Source organism: Convolutriloba macropyga, chromosome 2 (assembly GCF_964194025.1).
Source record: "Convolutriloba macropyga chromosome 2, txConMacr16.3, whole genome shotgun sequence".
NCBI lineage: Eukaryota > Metazoa > Xenacoelomorpha > Acoela > Convolutidae > Convolutriloba > Convolutriloba macropyga.
The window spans coordinates 29,351,559-29,374,734 of NC_134469.1; the positions used below are offsets into that span (position 1 = coordinate 29,351,559).

General features: G+C 33.1%; 1 protein-coding gene across 1 annotated transcript in view; it reads left to right on the forward strand.

The window, feature by feature from the left end:
* LOC142335231 (uncharacterized) overlaps window positions 1–23,176 on the forward strand; it is a 58,658-nt gene that overhangs the window by 20,497 nt on the left and 14,985 nt on the right. Inside the window, exons 2-3 of the mRNA XM_075383631.1 lie at window positions 5,758–6,084; window positions 9,559–9,919. Coding sequence (XP_075239746.1) covers window positions 5,758–6,084; window positions 9,559–9,919 — 688 coding nt within the window. The remainder of the gene's footprint in view (window positions 1–5,757; window positions 6,085–9,558; window positions 9,920–23,176) is intronic.

Genomic DNA, 23,176 nt, shown 5'->3' on the forward strand with positions numbered 1-23,176 from the left:
TTGGTTGTATGCGCTATTTAGATCAGCTGTTGTGAATATTGTTCCATTTATGCGTGTAAGTGCGACGTCAACAGGTTCGATTGGCCAATTACACTTTGATTCATCAATCATGCTTTTTAAGTATCGTGCATCTAGTACTATTTTCAATGATTCTCCTTTTCGTAATATAATTATTGGATTTGAAAATGTATTTCCTGTAGATAGTTGTTCTTTGTTCACTGGTGCAATTATGTCGTACTTTTTTAGTACGTCCAGTAATTTCTGGATTCATTCTCTTAAGTGTATTGGTACTTTGCTTATTTTTTGTTTCTTGAAAATAGTATCTTTCTTTATAGGTAGATTCAGCTTTACTTTTGTTTTTCCAACGTCAAATTTTGTGGTTGCGTAGACTTGTCTGTAATCTAATATGATTGTTACTACTTTTTCAAATTCGTTTTGGGTTAAGTGTGAATGTTGAAAATCAAACATTTGAATAAATTCTTTTTCTGATTCTGTGTATTTATTATTGTTAAATTTGCATTTGAAATTTGGTTTTCTTTCAAAAGTTGCTACTTGTTCAATTGTTTCATTGTCTTGTATGTTTAGTATTTCGTTGATATCTTTTTCATTTTCATATGTTAAGTGATATAATGTTATAAATAAGTCTATGGAATTAGTCTGATACAAATTCTTCGTTCTGTTTTTTAAACGTAAGGTTTTGATACATAAAACCAATTAAGCCTTCTTTAATTGTTATTTTGTGTTGATTTTTATTGACTAAGAATATGTCCATGAAGTGTTCTTTTTCTGTTGTAAGATCTTTTATATCTGCGAATGATTGATTGTGATACTTGTTAATTGGTTCGAAATAGTAGTTTGAACTATAAATTGCTTTTCCGTTTGACTTTTCCATTTGTCTGAGGATGGGTATCGGAAATGTTATGCACCTATGTTGTTCTTTATCGAGATAGATTGATTCTCTGTTATAAATCGGATGTAGTCTAGAGTAGTAGGGGTATCCTTTTGTACTGGTCATGAAGAATGTAATGTCATTATCTAGAATTGTGTTAGTGTTTATTGTTAATTTGTTCGTATATACATTTATTGTTTCTATATATTCCTTGAAGAATTTAGTTCCAAGTATGTTGTGATTACCTTGAGTAACATAAAAATGAATGTTAAAGTTGTGTTGTATTTTATTTCTGTTGTTTGATATTCTATCTGGTGTTAGATTTAATGTTATTGTTCCAAATGTTTCTATGGTTGTATTATTTGCTGCTGTTTGTGTTTTGTTTGCTCGTTCGAGATGTATATCAGAGTTGTTGTATTTTATTTCATTCCAGGTGTCTTCGTTTAAGAGATTTAATGTTGCTCCAGAGTCCAGTAGAAAATCAATTTCCAATACTGGTTTTTGTTTTGTAAAGTCTTGTTCGAGTTTGTTACACTGATACATTGGCAGTATCCATGTTGGGTTACTTTCTAGTGCATTCACTATAGTATTGCATGTGTCTTCGTTAGCGTTGTAAAATTTGTCAAGTATTTCTTGATCTTCATTTGATGATTCGGATGTGTATTCGTATTCATCAATGCCAGGTGGATCTTCGTTTTGTCTATCTGTCTCTATATTATTTATTCTGCCTTTATTGTTACTATTGTTATATTTGTTTCCATCTCTTCTTCCGTCTTTTAATTGATGTCTGTTATTTTGTTCTCGATGTGACAAATTTCTTCTATCATTTCTATTGTTATTGTTTGAATAATGTCTGTTATTGTTATTTGATCTTTGTCTGTATCTATCAGTTCTATTTGAATCTCTGCTATCAAAATTTTGTCTGTTATAATTTTTATTACTATTATTATTACTTCTGTTATACGGTGATTGGTGTCTTGATTGACTGTGATTTGTGTATCTGCTTCTTGAGCTGTTATACACTAGTGATGTTGATGGTAGCTGTCTTCCATTGACATTGTTAGAGTCGATTCTTCTATTCGGTAAATTTTGATTATTTCTCATGTGAACATAAAATGTTTTTTCTTTTGGTCTTGGTATGCTTTCTCGTCTCGGTCTTTTAAAGCATCGGCGTTTTGTGTAACCGTGTGAGCTACAGTAACTACAAAATAGTGCTAATTTTGGTCTTCCTTTAAAATTTTTTCTATCGTATGTGTTATTTATTCCATTTAGAACGTTACAGATCGTTCCTTCAAATTGTTCCAAGTCGTTTTGATTCAGGTCGTTTATATTTTTACAAGCTATGTTCAATTGTTTTAAGTCGTCATTAATGTTATTTGTAGTTTGGTTAATCTCATATAATCGTTTATGATTGTTCGTTATTGTTCTTGTTAAGTCCATTTAATCTATTTTGTCAACTAGTGCTTTGAATGGCATTTCTGGTTCTCTTGGTGTTTGTTTATGTTTTCATGTTTTTTCAAGGCTGCCGTTTTTAGTTAATTATCCAAGCATCTTATGAATGTTTGACTCATTACACTATTTCTATAATCTTCTGTATATAGTGAATATGCTGTTTTGACAAGTGTTTCTATTCTCAGAGCAAGTGACCGTAATGATTCGTTTGTATGTTTTTGTAATTGTTGTAATACTATTTTTGCTTGTTGTTTTGATTTTTCTGCGTCGAACATATCTGAGATTTCTTTGCAAAATGTTTCCCAATCCAATTTGGTTTCACTCGGAAGAGTTGAATACCATTTTTGAGCTGGACCTTGTAGTGTGTGTAATATTAATGCTGCTCTTTTTACTTTCCATTGGTGGTGTCCTGGTTTGTTTACTGGTTCTATGCCACTGCTAAATATCATTGCTGCCACTATACTGTTTAGATATTCTTCGACAGTATATGCTGGATCTGTGCCATCAAATGGTCTTATTGTCGTTGGTACTGAACCACTACTTATGTTTTGTTCAATTTTTGGTTCTTCGTTTATACTCATTGATGTTAATTGTTTATAGAATGGTAATGGAGGTTCTGTTACCGTCGTTTCTCTTTCTTTTGTAGTATTTGAATTTGTAGTACATGGGGTTGATCTTCGTGTTCTAATTTCGTGTCTGTTGTTTTGTATATTATTGTCTTCTACATTCCTGTTTTCTGTTCGTGTATTGTATTGTATATTAATGTCGTTTATCGTCCTTTCGAATCTGTTAAACATTGATTGTAATGCTTCATCTTCTTTTCTTTCCATGTTTTTGTTTATTTGTCTAAATTTGTTTTCTATTTTGTCTATTAATTTATTTGTATGATTTGTTAATTTTTCTGTGATTTCATCTTTTAAATCATTATAGTTGTACATTTGTTGTTTCAAATGTAAATCGTGATTATCATTGTTTTCGTTTAGTGAGCTTATATATGTATTGTTTCTAATATATTCTTGGTTCATTGTTTGTTGAATTTTCTTCCTAACTCTCTGATTTACCGTTGGTGGTATCCAATTCCCAAATTTTATTTCTTTTTCTTTTTCATCTGAATCGGAAATATATATTTCGTCTACAACTTTTTGTTGGTTTCCAAGCATTTTTGAGGTTAATGGATTGTCTGGTTTTAATGTTGATTTTTGTTTTGCTTGCAGACTTGTGTTTATTTGAAAGTCTTTTGGTGTTGACGTATTTGTAAGTGTTTTTGACAGGCTAAACTATGAAGAACCTAGTTGTCCTTGATCTGTGATTTGTACATAATCTTCTATTCCTTGTATGTAATTTATACTGTCTGAGCATACTTTTAATGTACTTTCGAAGTGTGGTGAATAGTACTCACCGTCCCAGATGTGTCTGAGTTCTTCATTCAGAGTTTCAATCTGTTCGTGAAATGTTTCTCCAAACTCTATTCGTTTTTCGTTAATGTGTTCAAAATTATCCCACCAAAATAAGAATGTAAATTTTGAAATGATTTGGATAATATCAAACGTAGCTGTTTTTAATTCTGTTATTAGTTCAATAATTTTTGTTAACCAATTATTATAATTTATTATATCGTTTCTGAGTCTGTCGTTTACTGACTGTATTTGTCTTTGTTGTTCGTCCAAAAATCCGATTGTGTTTCGGAGTAATTCGTATGATGTATTTGGTATTGCTGTTATTTTTGATCTGTCTTGCTTTTCTTCATGTCGTTTTAGGAATGTTCTAAACATATATGATAGTTTTGTTTCATTTTGAAAATTATAAAACGTTTTCTTGTTTTTTGTTTCATCTGTTAATGTGAATATATAATGTTTGTTAAGTTGGTCTCTACCCAGTAGTATTATTGGTAGATAATGTGCTAGATGGTTTCTATGAATACTGATTTGTTGTATGTGTTTTGTTTCTTTGAAGAAGTTGTTCTTCAAATTTATTAGTATTCTGTGTATTGTCTCGCGGTTTTCTAGCGGACAATCATCAGAGATTGTAAACGGTGTTAAGAAATTGTTAACTACTATTTGTTTGTTGTAGATAACTACTGGCCATTGTTACTATTGTTTTGTTATATCTAGAGATTGTTTTGTTTAATTGTTACTTTTTCCGTTATGGAGAATAAAAGATGAAAATTTGTTATTTCAATATAGTCCGGCACTGGTCGCACCAGATAAGACGTGTGCTGAGGTTTGTCGATGAACGCTAGAAGTTTCAAAGACTTCAAACAGAATCATGTAAATTGTACTTAAAACGCGCAAATGCAAGTTCTAAAGTGTCGAAAATTGTCAATGCAGAAGTAAAATGCCAGAATTTCCTACATACATACATAGCCAGAAGGCCACTTCTACGAACTTTGGGCATTTTCAAACCTGCAAGTTTTGCGTTGTAGGCAATATGTTACGTGATTCGGCAGAAGTCACTTGGAAGTTCTGATTGAATATCTTGAATCACTACATAGTTCTATGTAAACGACAGATGCCATCAGTGACTTCATGCAGAACAACGTAATGTTTACTTAACGTCCACTTGATTTTGTATTTGTTAAAATGTTTTGGTTATTTTACAAACTTGCCTCGATTTTTTCTTATCAGAACTAACGCTCAGATTTCTCTAATGGTCTGCCGGTGGGTTATGGTTTATGAAATTTGGATTTTTTCTGTTAAGACAATGATTACATACTTCCCTTTCTGAGGAAGAGGAGACTGAGACTGGATACTATCTGTAAGTTTTATTTCTGCACAACTATTTTTTAATATTTTATTTATCAACCACTTTTTGAGATCTAAATGTAATGCTGAAAACAACCACATTTTTAAATTGAAAAAGTTTCTTCAACAAAAATTTATTGGTTTATGATTGCTGCGAGATTCAGTTTGCGACAAATAGCGCACAATCTACAATTTTGTTGCTATGGTGCCTTTAAAATTGTGAGGCACAGCTGAGAAGCACAGCATTGTTTAGCATCAATTACTAATTTCTATAAAAAAACTCCAAATCTCCTGACTTTCTATCCAATGAGAAAGTTTCTTCGCCGGTTAAGGTTAATAAACTTATATTCTCTCGTCTCGTCTGCGTCGGTAATAGTTATTTAATTTGTCGGGACCAAAGCGTTCAGTTGTCTAATTCAGCTACAAAAACCAGACCTTTGATAATTCCTCGTTGTGTTTTTAACTCTTTGAAATAACTTATAAATATTTCAGCAAGAACAACAGAAATATGCAGCAGTGGTTTTATCGTTTCATGTATAGTAAAGTCCTGTGTAATTGCAACCCAATTGAAGGTTCGAAAAGATCCAAAACATTCAAATTAAGATTCAAAACTGCTGATATAATTGAACTAGGACCTTTGAATATAGATATGTTATGTTGTTTGTGTTGCTTTAGCCTTCGTTCTATCTTCTCACTAGCATGGAGTCTCAAGATATTCTTCAGTTTCTTCAGCGACTCTATTCCCATCCTGGGATACCGTCGCATCCCATACATCACCATAGGCCTCGCTGTCATCCTCACCTCCCTCACTGTCCTCAGTTTCAAACCAATGCCGGAACCCTTCTATGAGACTCACAACTGCACCCGTCAAACCGATATGACCCAGTTCCCTGGCAACCCCGATGCCCCAAACGAGGCATTCCACTACGTCTGTCTCTTCTTCCTCTGGTACTGTGGACTGTCTTGTGCGGATGCCTCAATCGACGGTCTAATGACTCAGAGGTACTACTGTTTATGAGTATAGCCTGTCGTCTTGCATTTAATTCAGCTTGTTGCTGAATTAGTGTTCAATGTTCAAGTACCTCAACATCAAAACCATGTTATCCAAAACCCTAGTTGAATAACGTAGACGGTTAGCTGGCAAGATTCTAGCAAGCAAGGCCTGTCTTCCCAAATATGGACACTTATCTTGCAATATTTTTTCAATATTTTGAAAGATGACACATAATATTGCAAGATCTTGCAGGATCGCCGTCTTTTATTGATCAGGGAACAGGATATCAGTAGCTCTAAATAAATAGTCATATATATATTAACTTGAAGGCCTCCGTGCTTCAAGAGTGGTGACTTTACTTGTCATTCAAAAACCATACGGTTCGTCAAACACTTTAAGTTTGAATAAAATTGATGTCGCCAGCATTTCGTTGTGGCTCTCAAGTTTCATCATCAGTTCCTTCTCAAATAGTTTTGAAGAAAAAGAACTGCAAATTTAAAAGAACAAATTTAACTGTGGAAAATCCGCTTTTTATGTCATACGTTAATGCAATCGACGAAAGTGAGAAGAATTTGGTTTAAATTGTTAAACGGCTTTTCCAGATAATAAATTGTGTAGTTTCTTCGGTCTTAAGCAACATCTTTTGTTCAGTGTACGGAAGCTCTGTAATGTGCGGTTCCTCTCATCTACATTCTTGGCTTCAAAATTTACAAAATGAAGAAGAGAAATGAAAAGTCAAAATAATAAAGGGTAGATCATGCGTCCGAAACATTATCTGTTTTCAAATTAGGAGAGACAGATATACTTGTGAGGTTGTTAACAGCCTGTTTAATTATTTTTCACTTTAATGAACAAAAATTGATCATATATTGAACACCGACTGACACATTTCACCTTTAGCTGAAAAAAATCAACAATATTTCAGTAAAAACAACGAGTTTAGTAAAAAATATAACACTTTATTTTGTCGAATAAATAATACGAGATTCTGAACTCAACATTGCTTAATTCTTCAAAACAAACTATGAATACTAAGGTCCTTCAACAAACAAAATTATGGTTATCCAGCTTCGATAACCCCTAATTAATTTATTTCCACTATACATTCTCAAATAAGATCTAATGAATGTCAGCGAGAAATTTACCAGTCGATTGGCCAAAATCCATACAACTTGAAGCAAAAAATAAAGTCAAGAATACAAAATCATCAGTTTTATATATTGCTTCAAATTACAACACTTAATCGCAGTTTGAAATCAATTACCAATTCAAAATAATCAGGATTATGTAACTACTTTTAATTGTTTCTTGATTGCTGTGAGCTTACGAAGTGAAAAAAAATGGCAAGTAAAAGCCAACAAATGAATGCGAAATTCGAAAAATCACATTAAGTTTGCGAATGGAATTTGGGTACTGGTCATTTAATTCAGCTAAATAATCTAATTTCTTAGCAAATTGAGTGTATTGAAAACATGATGAGACATGTTATTGTTAAAAATAAATTAGAAGACCATACAAAAGCAAAGACGCCAAAGCGCTCGAATTCCACTAAATTTTAACAACCTCTATCGAAGTCAAAAATTTAAAATAAAACTACAAAGTACTAGTTATTTTTTTCGGAGAGCAGCTGGGAGCTGCCATTCGTTAAACTAGAGTACAAGCCGAAAAGAAAAACGTTAAATATGAAGCCGAATTCAAAAATCATGTTGAGTTTTTGAGAACCAACAATTTCAAAGTGATGGAAAGCCGAAAATCTTGACCTTAAAAAAATTTATGGTTCCTTAGAACACCTAATGTTCTTTCCATTGCTGGGTCTTAGTGATAATACCATAAAAGAAAGCAACAAAATGAGGCAAAACGTAAAAAAGAAGGCGCCATTTAGACGTAAATAACTGTTTATAACTAGGACACCTCGTTATGAATTGTAACCCAAACATAATTTCATCTTTAATAGAAAAGCTCGATAGTGCTTGTCATTAATGCGATTTTTTATAGGTATTGAAAAAAGTAGAGTCAAGAATCGTGAATTCACTTAAAATTCACAAAACACTTAGTGTCAATAGAATGCAAAAACTATTGACTGAAACTGCAATAAAAGTCAATTAGTCTGTCTCTAAAGCCCAATTGTGTTCTCGTTAGCGAATCCTGGTGACCAGACCTTAAAAAGATCATAAAACTAGGCTGAAAACAAAGTATTATCAACAATTTACAAGAATCGAATGTCAAAATCATGAAAACAACTACAATAAACAAAGAATTCTTTTTCGTTCACTCATGTTTTTTTTAAAAAAATTCAATAAAACGTTTTTTTGAGGAAACTAAGTGAGTAGAGAATATAAAATTGAGTAAAACGAAAATAAATCTCGGAAATTTTTTAAATTATATTCAAAGCCATAAAGTTAAACCACTGTCCATTGATTGACTCAAACAACAGCAACTATGCAACTTTGGAACACAAGTCTTTGCTCAAAAGGCGTTCACAGAAAATCAAGAGAAAGAACAGCGAATACAGTACTCAAGCTGCCAAACGTGGAATGAAAAAGTTTACAGAAAAAAAGTAAACGTTTTTTAATTGTTTTTTTTTGTATAGTTTGATGTTGCTTTTAAATATATAGCTTCTAAAGAAAAAAGCTGATATTCCAAAACTAAAAATCTTAAAATTTTCAAGCATATTATGCATGGGTATAAAGAGAAATGCCTAATTTATGATAATAATTTGAGGTATTGTCCATATTGAAAATGATAGAGAAATTTGTACAGCTCTCTGATATATGAAGACAATAAAAACAGAAACACGCTGATACTTGTTTATAATCTTTAATATGACAAGAACGGAAACTTATGTTTAATGTTTTCAAAATCAAAGTGAATTGTCTCAATATTGATGAGAAAAATGTAGATAAGTTAGCTGACTAAATTCACTAAACAATTTATTCAACTATTTTGAGTAATCTCACGATGTCAGAGAAACAAAAAAAAATTACGAACCATTTACGAGAAACGAATGTCAAAATCATGAAAACAACTACGCTAATCAAAGAAAATATTTTAAACTTATTCACTCATATATTTTTTTAAATCAATAATTTTTTAAAAACATTATGCACCAGCCAGTTAGAAAGCACGTGTCATTGCATCGTAAATGATTATATAACATACGGCACATGCTTCTGGGGAAGAGCTGAAAAGATCCCAAAAAAGAATGTCGGGCTGGTATAAAGTTCCAGGTGCCAAATAATTTTGCAGGCTGGCATCAAAAATTATTTTGGCTTATCGAGTTACTAATGAAATGAAGGAACAGTTAATGTATTAATAAGGAGTCTCAATGTATGCAGTCTAATATGTTTAACAGTTTTGCTCGTATTGGAACGGATACCGAAATCACACACTTGTAAATAAGCGACTGAAAATTCTCTAATTCTGTTTAAAATTAAAATAAAACGTTGATGGGGAAAATAGAAGAGTTCTTGGTTTGGTTTCAGGTCCAAGCTGGAAGATGAAGAAGTGAGAGGGACTCTGATCTCGTACACAAGGATATCCAGTCAAGTAGGCTCAACTGTCATTCTGCTGGCTGTAGGCTTCCTCCTCAATACTGTCAAGTACGGGGGAGACTACTGCTCTTTTGGTCTGGAGTTCAACCAGATACTGTGGATCCCGTTCTGTGTCACTATAGGGGGGATAATATACGCGTGGCTGTACACTAATGAGAAGGATGTAGACACAGACAAGGAGAAGGTGTTCCTCAGGGCCAAACTGAATGACCTCTGGCTTCTGTTCCACAGGTGGAATTACCTCAAACTACTCACATTCGCCCTCATCATTGCCATCCAGTGGTCCATGCGGGTTAGTCTCACGCATATTTCTGGAAATATACAACTTTCATTACCAGTCCCTACCGAGTCATAAGGGTAATGAAATGTTTTTTTAACTACAACAGATGCTCACTCATATTTGAGAAATTATCGACAAATCAAATGATTTCATGTATTAAGACGTGTGCTGAGGTAGGGTTACCTTGAGAGGTTACTCTACTTCTGTCTTATGGTGTATCAAGAATATAGTAAAATCTTAAGGCTTACCTGACTAACTAAAGTTCTAGATCTCTAGTCTGTTACTCTTCTATCTGAGCTTCAGTAGACAGTGCACCGGCCGAAATGCTCAAGTCTAACGTATATCTCAATACTAAAACAAGAGCGGAGTAGAGAGAGAGAGAGAGAGAGAGAGAAATATACTTTATTATTATATCAGGTATGACTGGTACCGACTAAAGGGGTAGCGTGTTGTGTTACCAACGGGTAAACATTTAAACATTTTAAGGAAAGGTATTTCCATAAATTTAACCAATCAGGGTTGGGTATTTTAGTTTATATTTATTAACATAAATAAAGTTTCTAAATCTTTTTGTTGGAAGTCAACACTGACTCCATCTTTCCGGGTTTTAGAGTTTTTTGAAAGTCTTGTGTACTATGAGTCAATTTCTTTTTATTTTCTCTGAAGGGTTTTTCTTTCTTTTTTGATTGTGTTGCTTGGTGATCGGTTTCGTCAAAGAGTAGAGTCCCAGACATAGGTTGCCCACAGAGCAAGGAATGAACATCAACAACCACAAAAGTATCTATTCCAGTACCACGTCCAGTGGGTGAAGATCCTTTTGGGTAGCTCCAGTGTCGATGTGTTGTGGCGCTCCTGATGTCCGGTGACTTACCTGACTTACCTGGTTAATTTTGCTAGTTGTTAAAGTGTATAACACGTGTTCTGTGTTAATACGTCGTATCCCTTCCGGTTGGAAGAGTTTTTTGAAATTGTAATTATGTAATTCGACGAAGAAATCGGGGGTAGTGAGTTTATTTGTTAATCGAAGTTCCTGTTTAAAATCATGGAAATTGCTAGTGACATGTGACTTTTTTGGCCATGTTGTATTTTGTCACTGAAGATGAACATGTATTATTACTTTTGATGTCTCCTGAAATCAGGGGTTATTCTGATGCTATTAGTTCTTACGAATTGTTTGACCATACTTCTACTGGTGTGGGGTAACTATTGTTCAATGTTATTTTTCGCGTTTTTCGTATCTGTAAATTTTTTGAAGGCTACAGATCTCGCTTACTTTCTTTATAAAGGGTAGACGAAAAAATGTCGCATTTGCTTATTCCCATTAACGGTTATTTCATCATTGTGTAAAAGGTTCGCTGGATACGATACAGTCTTCCAAATAATGCTTTTTTTTCCTTTTGAAGGAAAAGGATTTAGAGGATTTGTTACAAACATAGATGTTAGTTGTTACTAGTGTATTACATGTGATTGCATAGTATGTCTTAGAATATCATTTTTAAATGTGAAAATTTCGAATTGTGAACAGTCTTAATGTTTTGTCTGTTTTACCATTTGTTGTATTTGTTTGGAAAGTATTGGTAACTACTGTCAAATACTTTTTAGACAGTATGTTATGTTCTGTATGGAAGATTCTACATGTACTGCATGACAAATCTAGTAATTATGTTAACAAGGTTGTCATGTTATGACTCATGTTGTTAGTTAGTTAGCATGCAATCTATGTTATAATTGTGCATGTTTGTGAGTATACATTACTATAGTGTGTTATTATACACTGTGTTACTCATTCCGCTTATTACTAATACCTCATTCTATTTTTGTTTTCTTTTTATCTACAAAATTGCATATATCTAACTATAGAAAACTTTGCATATGTACATGCATACAAGTAACTAAGAATAGGGGTGATTGATAAAGTTAAAAAAAATTTTATTGTGTTTTTTAGATTTTGTTACACATTAAGTGTCATACTAGTATAAATGGGGTTCAATCACACTTAAGGATTGTTTGCAAAATGGGTTTTGTTAATATCATTTATAAAAAATTTATTGCACGTGAAACATGCAGAGGAACATCTATAGTTAGATGTATAACAATAAATATTTATGACAATGTTACAATGATATTGTTCTGAGTATTACGAAACTTGTTACTACATCAAAGCTTGTTACTGAATATTCCTTGTTAGAGTTTCTCTGTCTGTTTAGGGTGATTTGTTCGATCCCTATATTGTTGATATTGCTTGATGAAATGATCGTCCTTTGAAAGAAAATATGCCACGAGATCAGTTATTTCATCTAGTGACACTTCTGTTATTGATGCTTTTACCGAGTTTCGTATTTCTTTCTCGATATCTGAAGTCTTGCGTTCATTGTTAAAGTGTATCTTGTTCAGGACAGCTCTGTTTGTTACGCTGCTTTCCAAATGGTAAGTGTGATATTCCTCACACGGTTCTAAGGCTTCTATGGGTACAATGAGCGGTCGTTCGGGCGCTTCTTTGGGTTGGAAGATATAGTAATTCTTTACAGGGTCGAAATTACGTAATGTTCCAATTGTATATTCCCATTTTATTCTGTATCCGTAATTAAGAAAATAGGGTGAATTTAATTGATCGTTTATGCGTATATAACTCTTTGTAGTATTCTTGTTCTTATCGCGTAAAAACGTATAGTATATTAAGTTGTGAACTAGCTTCGTTTCATGTACTCTATAATTATTGTTCTGAACATCCTTTGGTGTCGGATGTAGGAAATTGAAGCTAAGTTGAAAAATCTGGTGGTCAAAAACGCTGTATGCGGAAAGGTCTTGTGATGCCTTTGCTACGAGGTTATCATATATACATGTTATAGGTATTTCAAATTCATAGTCGTAGTCGTATAAAAAATGTTCTGTGAGACTGTAGAACTGTTTTAAAATTGGATAAGCTGTTTGATGGTATTTATCACGTCCCATTTTTTGGTACTACGTTTCACTGTATTCGTGTTTTCGGAAGGTAATGGTGGAAAAAAATCAAAGACACGATCCTTTAGGTTGTGTAACGGTGCCATTACAAAGTCATAGTCCCGTGAATCGAATGGCATCTCAAACCAATTACGATAACTTAACAATTGATTATAGTTACTGTTATGTGGGTTATTCAATGTACGGGGATCTTTGTCCTGAAACCATATTGTTTCCATTACTGTTGCTGTAGGGGATTGTTCGTTAGTAGATTGGTGAAAAAATGATTTCCTGCTGTTGCTTCGGGGCGTTACGGCGTACGGGAATCTTAGATTGTTCGGTCTTATATATGATGGATATCTATGTGATAAACGTTGTTGAACATGATATTGCGGTAATTCGTGTTCGTTATCGTTAGGCGGAGGTGGTCGTACTGATGGTGGATAGTTAGGTAGAGGTGGCGAGTGGTATACTGTATTTGGCGTGTTATCTTTACGTGGTCTGTTATTCTGGTAACTATGTATGTTAGTGCTGGTTCCTTGTTCTGTTACGTCAGTATTTGTTCTATTATAAAAGGAATCTTGATTACGTTTGTTTTCTGTTTGTTTTTTTCCTAGTAACTTGTTCTTTTATAACCTGTGCGATTTCTTTGGGTGCTGGTTGGTTCAACGCTGTTTGTGTGTGTTGATCGGAAGTGGCACATTCCACTTCGACTCTCATAGTTGTTATCCGGTCGTGTGGGTTGTCGAAACGATCGTCTGTTTGCGTGCTGCAATCAGAGGTGTTATCGCGAATTGTTCCTGGACTTGAACGTCCTGAACCTGAACTGAGTTCTCCTTCCTCAACGTCGTAGCTGAGGGGCGAATCTGCTCGGTATGGAGTCTCGGGCTCATAGTCCATTTTGTGTGCCATATCGTTTCTTGTTTGCTGAAAGGTAATTCAATTTGTTACATAATCTTAACTCTGTATTAATTACAATTGATTGTTACAGGTTTATACATGAAACGTTGTTCATTTAGTTTGTTACAAACACACTTGTTATCAGTGATACCTTTGTTATTGTTTGTTATGCGGTTATCATTATTCATTTGTCCGTATTTATGAATTTCCATTCATATTCGTACAGGAATATGTTTCTGTGGTGAATTGGTTAGTACCATTGTGTTACTTATATATGTGTAAGTTATATTGCAAGGAGTAGGAGGTTTACATGTATTTTTTGAATATACCATATGTGTTAAGTATAGATGTAGGAAAATACATGAAATATGGGTGGTGGGTGTATTGGTTTTTAACTTTGGATAAGTAAGAGAATGTTTGGTAAGTAAAAATGTCTTTGAAATAGTATAAAGCATGTTAGTTGTTCATAGCTGAGTACAGGTTTATACTTCATATGTATCTTCCGAATGAGTGTCAAAATATATGACTTCATTCGTATGTGGTTGGTCATCACTTTTCAGGATGTCTAAACTATGGCTGCGGTTATGCATTTTATTAGCTGCTAGTTTTAACTGGTTGAAATCTATTGGTGGGGGGTTTTGTATTTCCATTAGTTTTACTGATGGTATGAGGTTTTGTTGGTTTGTCGATGTAGATGATGGTTGTGGAATTTCGTATGGTGTTGTTTTACTAATACCTAAAGGAGTTTCATATGAACTTCCCTGAAATGTTGATGATTGTTGTTGTATGTTAGGCGCACTAGGGATGGGTGTGATATGTGGTGTAGGAAGTGATGTTGTTTGAGGTGTATTAAAAGATACGTTATTCCCTAAACAATGATATGCAGGTGTTGGAGTGATAAGTTGTGGTGGTAGTATGGGTAGTTTGTTTTCAGTTATTGTTTCTAATGGCTCAATTTTTAATGGTTCTTGTTTGTATTTTCGTTCTGGCAATAGTGGTTTTTGTTTCTTTGGTGGTGAATCTATTGTTCGTAATTGTAGTCCCTTATCTGTTCTGCGAATAGTTGTATTATAATGTTTGTAATTAGTGTCAATATAAACTTGTGATGGTTTATCGTTGTCGTTGTGATCTGTTATATGTGATATATCTGAAAAGTGTCGGCGAAAAATGTTCTTCCGTGGTTTTTTATGTCTGGTATAGTGTGAATAGTTTTCATCACTATCGTGACTAATTTCTTCTTCTTAAATCTGTGCTACTAGTTGTGTTAATGTCTCTGAAAAGATACCAAATATTCCTGTTAAAAGTATTTTTGTAATACTAGCTTGTTTGCCAATTGCCTTATGAATTGCAAAAGCATTATAGAATTTTATTATAAGATTTGTTAAAAAAAGTATCATACTAATCATGGCATATATGATTGCCATTTTTTCTAAAATGTACCATGGCCAACCAAAAATTGATAATATTTGTTCTTTTAGCCATGCTCCGTCAAAAATTTCGTTCCAGTTGACACTGGGTTGGTCGATTTGGAAGTTATATCCATTAATATTTAGATCTTTTAACCATTTTATCGATTGTTCATAATTTTTGTATGTTTGTAGTAATCCGAGTTGTTCAAGTTCTAGCAATTTTTGTGCGTTTGGTGATGTAGCTTCCTGTAATGGTTTTTCGCGGGCTCGCATGTATTCGTGTAGTAGATCTCGTTTTCGTTCTTGAATTAATTGTTCTCTACTGTATATACCACTTTCTATCAAACTTGCTTTACTAAACATGTTGTCTAGTACTTTTTCTTCAGGTGAAATAGTGTTCAATATTGTTTCGACTTGTACAGGATATGATGGTGTGACTCTGTATCTCGCTGTTCCTTCAGTGTCTATTGATATTAACTCATCAAAGTTGCTGTGTGAACATGGGACTTTCTTTGCCCATAAGTATGTTTGTCGTGTTAGTTGGTGCACGTATTGTACCCTGTTTTTGTATAGGATTGGTATTTTGTCATAACATTCGCGTGTTTGTGGTACATATAGGGGTGATGATTTTTTCGCGCATTTGTACATTTTCATTACATTTACTCCTTCTTGTTTAACAAATATTTATCTGTCTCCAGTGAGGATATATCTTAATAGCGGAGTGTTCTTTTGTACTTGTGTTAATGTTAATTGCCAAAGGTTTTTAGTTTGTTCGCAAATTTGTGAATAGAATTCTATAGCTTGTAGACTTATTCGTGAGTAAATGTTACTCATGTAAAGATCCAGTTTCATGTTCAAATGTGTGTTTTCGTTTACAAAACCATAGTAGTATTGTTTGTTATCTTCGTCTTCATATCGTGTACGTTCTGATTTTATTTCTTCTGGTTTTTTTCGGATAAACTTTTCATCGTCAAATTTATCTTACTTTCTTGTTACTTTTTGTCCAGTTTGCATATCGAATCCGTATTCGTAGATGATGTATATATTATCATATTCTGTTTTGTGTAATGGTTGTAATGAGCCGCACTCGCGTTCGATGAGTGGGAATACTTCGGATCTAGTAGCGATTGTCTCTGTTTTATTTAATTTTATTTTTTTTGTGTTATGTCAGGTTGTTGGACTGTTGTCCATTCAGCGTTTGTTTCTATCCAATATCTATCTCGGTACTTTACCATGAATGCATCAAATCTAATTAGTTCAAATAGTTGACAATGTGTTTGTGTTTCCCATACTATTGTTGCTTTTGTTAATGGTGTTGAGAGGCATTCTCCTTTGCGGAGATCGCAGGGTAGTTTTGTTCCCATATATGATATTTCTTCGTTGTCTAGATTTAGTATTAGTGATACCTCACGTATTTCTAGTGTCCAATCTAATATATCTATTCTGTTCTGTTTTCGTGGTCCTTTCATGCAATTGCATTGTGCATTTTTAATTGCGCTTGGTATCCACATTGGATTTGTGTAATCATAAACTATCCGTCCGTATGGCGGTACTAAGGGGGTATTCATATCGAATTGTATTCGACCTTGCATTTCTTCAATCTTTTTCTGAAGTGGTGGATTTGCGATATAGTTGAATGAGATATTATGTCTTGTTGGTTTATATCTTGTGTTTTTAAGAAGGTTTCTTCTAGCGAGTTTGTTTCGAACTTCATCCGCGTCTAATATTTTTGTTCTTTGTGCATCTGAAACGTAATAACTTGATCTATTTGCTCTAATGTAATCGGTGTGTTGTGAACACCGTTCTACGCGTTCTTTAATTGTTTCTGCAACTGCGTATGCTTTTATTTCTACTGCTTGTGCTTTTGATAATAATTGCACTTCTGTTTTTGTCATATCGAGATCTAATGGTTTGAATTTACGTGTACTAATTTTGTTTAGTTCGTAGTATTTAACATTTGTGCTTTCTTCTGCATCACAATCATAGTGTTCTATGATTATATCTTGTGGTCCTGTTGCGGAGCCGTTAATATTCTGTCCGGTTAATTCTACAAAGTCTATTTGCGTTTGCCTTTTTTGTATTTTTTTGTTCATGTCAATTTTATTTATTATACTATCTGTTAATCGTTCTCCATAGAAGTTCCAATTTCGTGTCCAATTGTCGATGGCTATTTCCCACCCAGCTTCGTAGTCTGAATAGTTTTTAATGTTATTTAATTCTTCTATTTTAGTATTGTTGAGATATTTTGGATAAGTGTTGGTATGATTGTGGTGAAATACATAGTGTTGAAGGTTATCATATTTTTGTTGATTAAATGTATGGTAATTATTAATGGCTTTGTCATTTCTTGTTTTGTTTTTATTTTTAAAATGTTGGATTTGTATTTCCATTTTTTCGTTGATACGGTCTTTAATGTGTTGTCGAGCTTGATTTTTTAGTCTTTGTTCCATTTGTATTTTTTTTCCCTTTTCATATATATGTATAGTATTATTAATAATAATATGAGAATAATGGCTTTCAGTTGATTCGACATGTGTATGATAGACCGCTATGTGGATTGTAAAATGTTGCAAACCCTAAAGTTTGTTTTGTATATCTATCGAATTTGTATATAAATTCAATGCAGATGAAAGGTGCTGGGGTTGTGGTTGTGACTATAGATGGTGTTGTAGCGTGAAATGGATGATTAAAGATAGTGTTATATTTTATCGTTGTGTGAAATTTAAGCTCGAGAGATGGTGTTGCTAGAACTTTAAGTGCTGCGTTGCGTTGGCGATGTGTTAGATTTAAAAAATTTGTTAGTCTATTTCTTGACCAATTAGTAAGTGTATCACCAAGATTGGTAGGTCCGTATAACGGCGGGGGTGGATTCCAAGTTTTGTGGTCTAATGGGAAGAGATATGTATGTTCATTTGTTCTACTTTGAGTTGGGGTGTTACAATTAAGTATGGGGGTAGATCGAATTCGTCCTGGATTGCTTGAGGGTAATCTAATATCGGGTATGAATGATGATGGGGACAATGCTGTATTTCTCGGAGGTTGCAAGGTGTTTGGGATTTCGACTCTTGGTAAGCTTACTGATGTATTTGACGATGATGTTTGATTTGTTCTCAATGGTGTTGTACTTGTACTTGTGGAATGTGGTGATGTTGCTGACCAAAGTGAACTATTAGGTGACTGTAATGGTTGTACTCGGAAGTGTTCTTGAACAAAATTGAAGTCTTGTCTTTGGGAAAATGTTGGTGGAAAGAAAGGATTTGCTCTTAGTTCGGATGGTGTTGGTGTATGATCTGTATTAACACTTGAGTGTTCATGTTTAGCGTATCATCTATTTCTGGTGAGGTTGGAATATTTGTTAAGTCTGTGACTTCGTTATGATGTGGTCTTTCTGGGTGATTGTTACTTTGATTATTACTTGATGACGCAATTTTTGCGGGCTATATGTTATGCTCCTGAGCCAGGTCCGTGGGGTGGTATGTTAATGAATGGTTTTTGTAAAATAATGAGTGGTGTTAATTCTTGTCCTGGTGGATGTGTTTGTGCTCCTAGATTCGATATCCAAATTTCGTTGCAATCTAGTCTTAGATTTAATTGATATATTATGACGTTACCGTATAATTTAGAATTTTCTGGAAATCCTATTTGTAGGTAGAATTTTTGTGAGTGTAGGGTGTAGTAGATGGTTTCTTCAATATCAGGAATAGGATCAATTTTTATGGATACAGAAAATATTCTATTAGACTTAAACACATTCGTATGAAAAAGTAAATTATAAGTGCGATTTTAATAAGTTTAAATATTTCGAGGTCTATGATATCTATATTAGATTTACATATGTGAAATATATCAGAGTTTATTTCATGCATGAGGTGTTTTTATTGTACTGGTGGGTTTGCATAAACAACTCTACAATTTCGTACGATTTCAGTTATGGTTACTATAGCTAGATACGTTGAAATAACTACAATACACGGTACTAGAAAAATAGTTAAGAAAAATATTACTTTAGATAATAGTAAGTATGTTGCTATTAATGCTTCTGTGAAATCAATTTTTGAAACTATTTTATTTGTACTTGTTTTTAATGTGTTCGTGGATGTTAGTGTGATTGTTAGTGTAAATTCGATACAATGCTTCACTGGAAATTGACAGTTATTTACTGTTGTAACTGACACTTAACGGTGTCGCACTATCAGATTTTGTGAAAGCTTTAGTGATACGTGATATACGATTATGACAATGAGTGGTATCATTACAGCTGTTACTTCTTTGTTCTGTCGTCAATAAGGTGTATAGCTTCCTTTTTTAAAACTACGAGAAAAACTGTGTGTAACTCGTTTAAGTTGACACACTCTCTAGTGTTAATTTGTTGTTTCAGTACTTCAAATTCTGTGATTGTTTCAGTACACGGTGCTGTCTTTTTGAGTAAACCAAAATGTTTTTCTCACCAAAAGAGTTTTATCTCTTGTCAAGTTTTTGTTGTTCCTTCTATGATAAAGAGATAATTTTGAGTTGATACTTTGCAATTTGTTAGTTGAACGCTATCGTCATCAAAATGTATATGACTGCCATGTGGGTAGTCAAGTTCAATAAAATCGTCTATTTGGACTGATATTTTTATGACGAGTTGGTTCTTATTAAATGAATTCAAAAATTCTGAAACTGACAACATAGGTGGTATTTCATTATGATGGTGACTATAATGATGTATAAGTCTTTCTGAAATGAAATGAAGATAATTCAGTTTTACCTGGTTTGTCGAATTGTTTTCGGTAGAAAGTTGGTGAGGATGTGATAGAATTTTTAAAGCAGGTGATACAAAATTACTTTAAATGAGTTCAGAAATTACTGAGAATTAGATTTTGGAAGAAACGGTTGAAGTTCTGTTTGGGTTGAGAATGAGGCAAGAAACTGTTTATGAAATGCTGACTTTGGTCAAGAATTGTCTCTACAATTGAGAATCGAGGATGAAATTTTGTTGAGTTGGAATTTTGAATTTAAGATATTTTGTTAAGTTAGAAATAGAGTTTTAGTTAGTTTTAACTTTTGTTATCAGCTATGCTGAAAGTGAAGAATTTTTTCTGATTTGAGAGAGGTTGTGATTTGTACAAGACAAAATCGGAGTTGTGATTTTTACTTAACTATTCAGTGCTCTCTACAATGTTGGTGACATTAATATATCTTCCGTTTTTCTTTCTTGGTTCTTGAAGTTGCCAATTTTACTAATTTTACTAATTTTCTGGTTGTAATTAGTATTTTGGACTGTTATCTTTTGATTTATAAGTGTCTTTTGTGGATTTTCTTTGTATTTCTTGTTACGGTGTTCTTCTTGTAATTGGTATGTTTAAAAGTAATTGGTATGTTTGATTGGTTACTGACGTTATCTTTTTCGCTGGTAGGTAAGGTACCAATTAGGTAAGATACCAATTAGATAAGTTATCTTAAAGGTAGTAATTTGTTTCAAGTAGGTTTTTTATTGATGGTGTGCTCGATGAAGATGGTGTCTCCATCTGCTGGCTTTCTGAAATCCTTTGAAAGTTTAGAGCTAATGAGCTACAAGTTCGTTAATTGTTTTAGTTGGTGCAGATATGGTATAAATGGTGCAAATGGTGCAAACTGTTATTTAGTCTTTCTGTTTGCAACGTAAGTATGCGTTGATTGTTGATTTTGTGATGAAATGTCTACTTCAACACATAATTGATCTGTGTTAGATCTATTTTGTTAATCACCATTTGGTAATGGTTGGAAATGTTAATTGGGTTGACATTTGTAGTTTGTTAATAATTGCGTCTGTCTGGGAACCGTTTGTCCCGGTACTTTGTTCTTCAAGTCTCTTCATCTTACTAATGAAGATGGCTGTTTTAATCCTTTCTTCTCTTATAATGTTGTGTCCGTTTACTAATGACGTATGTTGTTACTAATGAGGACTATGACGTCCGTCTTTTTAACGTCCGTTTTTGCTTATGACGTAGGTGTGGGCTATGACGTATAATTTGTTACAATGTCACTGTGACATTTCTAGTTAGCCGAAGGTCATTTGACCGATGAATGAAATGTGAACTGAATTGTATTTGTATATAATTCAGGTAATGAGTCATTCCAGTCTGGATTGTTACTGTCTGGATTGGTACATGTAGGTTACAACAAATGTATTGTTACAACGAATGGATTACTACAACTACTGGATCGTTACTTGTAATGGTTACTGTTCTTACTGGATTGTTCCACTGCTTCAAAGTTATATCACGTTTACGCCTTAATGTTAAATACTTGCTAGTAGGCTAACAACGTTGTCAGCAGTGTTAGTTAGTTCTGGCAAAGATGTGTTCTTGTCTTTGATCTGTATTTTTATTTGTACTTATTCAGTATTATGCGGGTTACTCATTTAAAAAGAGGAAGTTATTCCAATTTGTAAAGAAGAGGTTAGTCTTCACCACGTACATGTTGGAGATGAAAAGAGGAAGTTTTGCTTTTCAGTGTATGTTCTATGTTGTTTATGTTGAACTCATTAATTTTTATTTTGTATTCGTTTTAGTGTTATCCTGTTTTGTAATTGTAATAATTGTGTTTTACCTGTCTTGTGTTATTATTAGTGTTCCCTTTTTTATTTTATCTATTGTTTTGTAATAAATTGTTTATTATTAATGTTGACATCTGCAAAATGTCTATTCCATTCCGCGAGTCCTCAATCGTAGAAGATATTGTTATTTGGGATTCATTTGTTATTTCAATTTTGTTATTTGGTTTATTTGTTTATTGATTTTTTTCTTCAATTGACTTCAAAATCGTCTATTCCAGTTCCAAGCCTGTGAACATCAAAATACCTTTTGTTATTTGTTTTATTGTGTTTTGCTATTTTGTTTACATGAAATTAACGTGTAGAATCTTTAGTGTTTGGTTCAGGGGCTAGTATCATAACCAGTTTGTGTTAGAATAGTTATTTGTTATTTGATTTATATTGTTTTATTTGTTATTTGATTTATGTGGTGATGGCTAGTACTGGAGATGGATGTGTCCTGGGGTGGATTGAAGGTGATGAGAGACCGTGAGGAAAGATTGTGAATTGAGATGTTCAAGAAGGTGTCGATGATGAAGGAAGAAGATGTTGATGATGAAGAAAGTATTCACCGTTTTGTTAGAATTATTTATTTATAGTTTGTTACCATTGAAGGTGTTAATACAGGAGTGCCTAGGTAATTTGAAAGTTATAAGAGATCTGGTTTGATCGGTCTAGTGAACAGGTGGTATTTCAAGGCGATGTTCTAATTTTTGTTATAACATATGTTTTAAAGGTTAGGGATTGAGTTAGATGTAGTTGTTATTAACACCTTCCAGATTGATTGATGTGTTTTGTACTTTTTGTGTATTATTATTATTATTACTGTTTTAATATAGATGTTCTTTTTAATAATCTGGTTTCGGGGGTACACACACACAGGTTCGGGTTAGGGAAGTGTGTTAAAGTAGAAACACTGAATGTATACTGGGTCTTTTTAGGGTCTATACTGGGTCTGTTTAGGTACATGTTAGTCTATTACAGAGCTGGAAAATAAATAGTGTCTTTTATCAAAATTGTACTTTGTATCAAGATAGGTAGACATAAATATGATACATAAATAGTATAGATTGTAGATAGTATGTATATATATATATATATATATATATATATATATTATTTATATTTGTATTTAAATTTATATTTATATATATATATATATATATATATATATAAATATATATATAATAATGTAGAAATGACAATTATTAATATGAATATCATAGTTTTATATAATGAAATATATATTTATTAATATTATATAATTACTTATTACTAATTTACGTTTTTACTATTGTAAGGTGACCTTCCTTTTCCGAAGGTTATATTGATGTGTATGTTTTGTATCCGGGTTGTGGATATCTTTTTGAATGTAAGTTGATGTTTTTGGTTGTTTCAGTGTTGGTATTTCTTTTGTTAGGAGATAATTTTGTAGTTCTAATTTGATGTGTTTTTCTTTTGGAT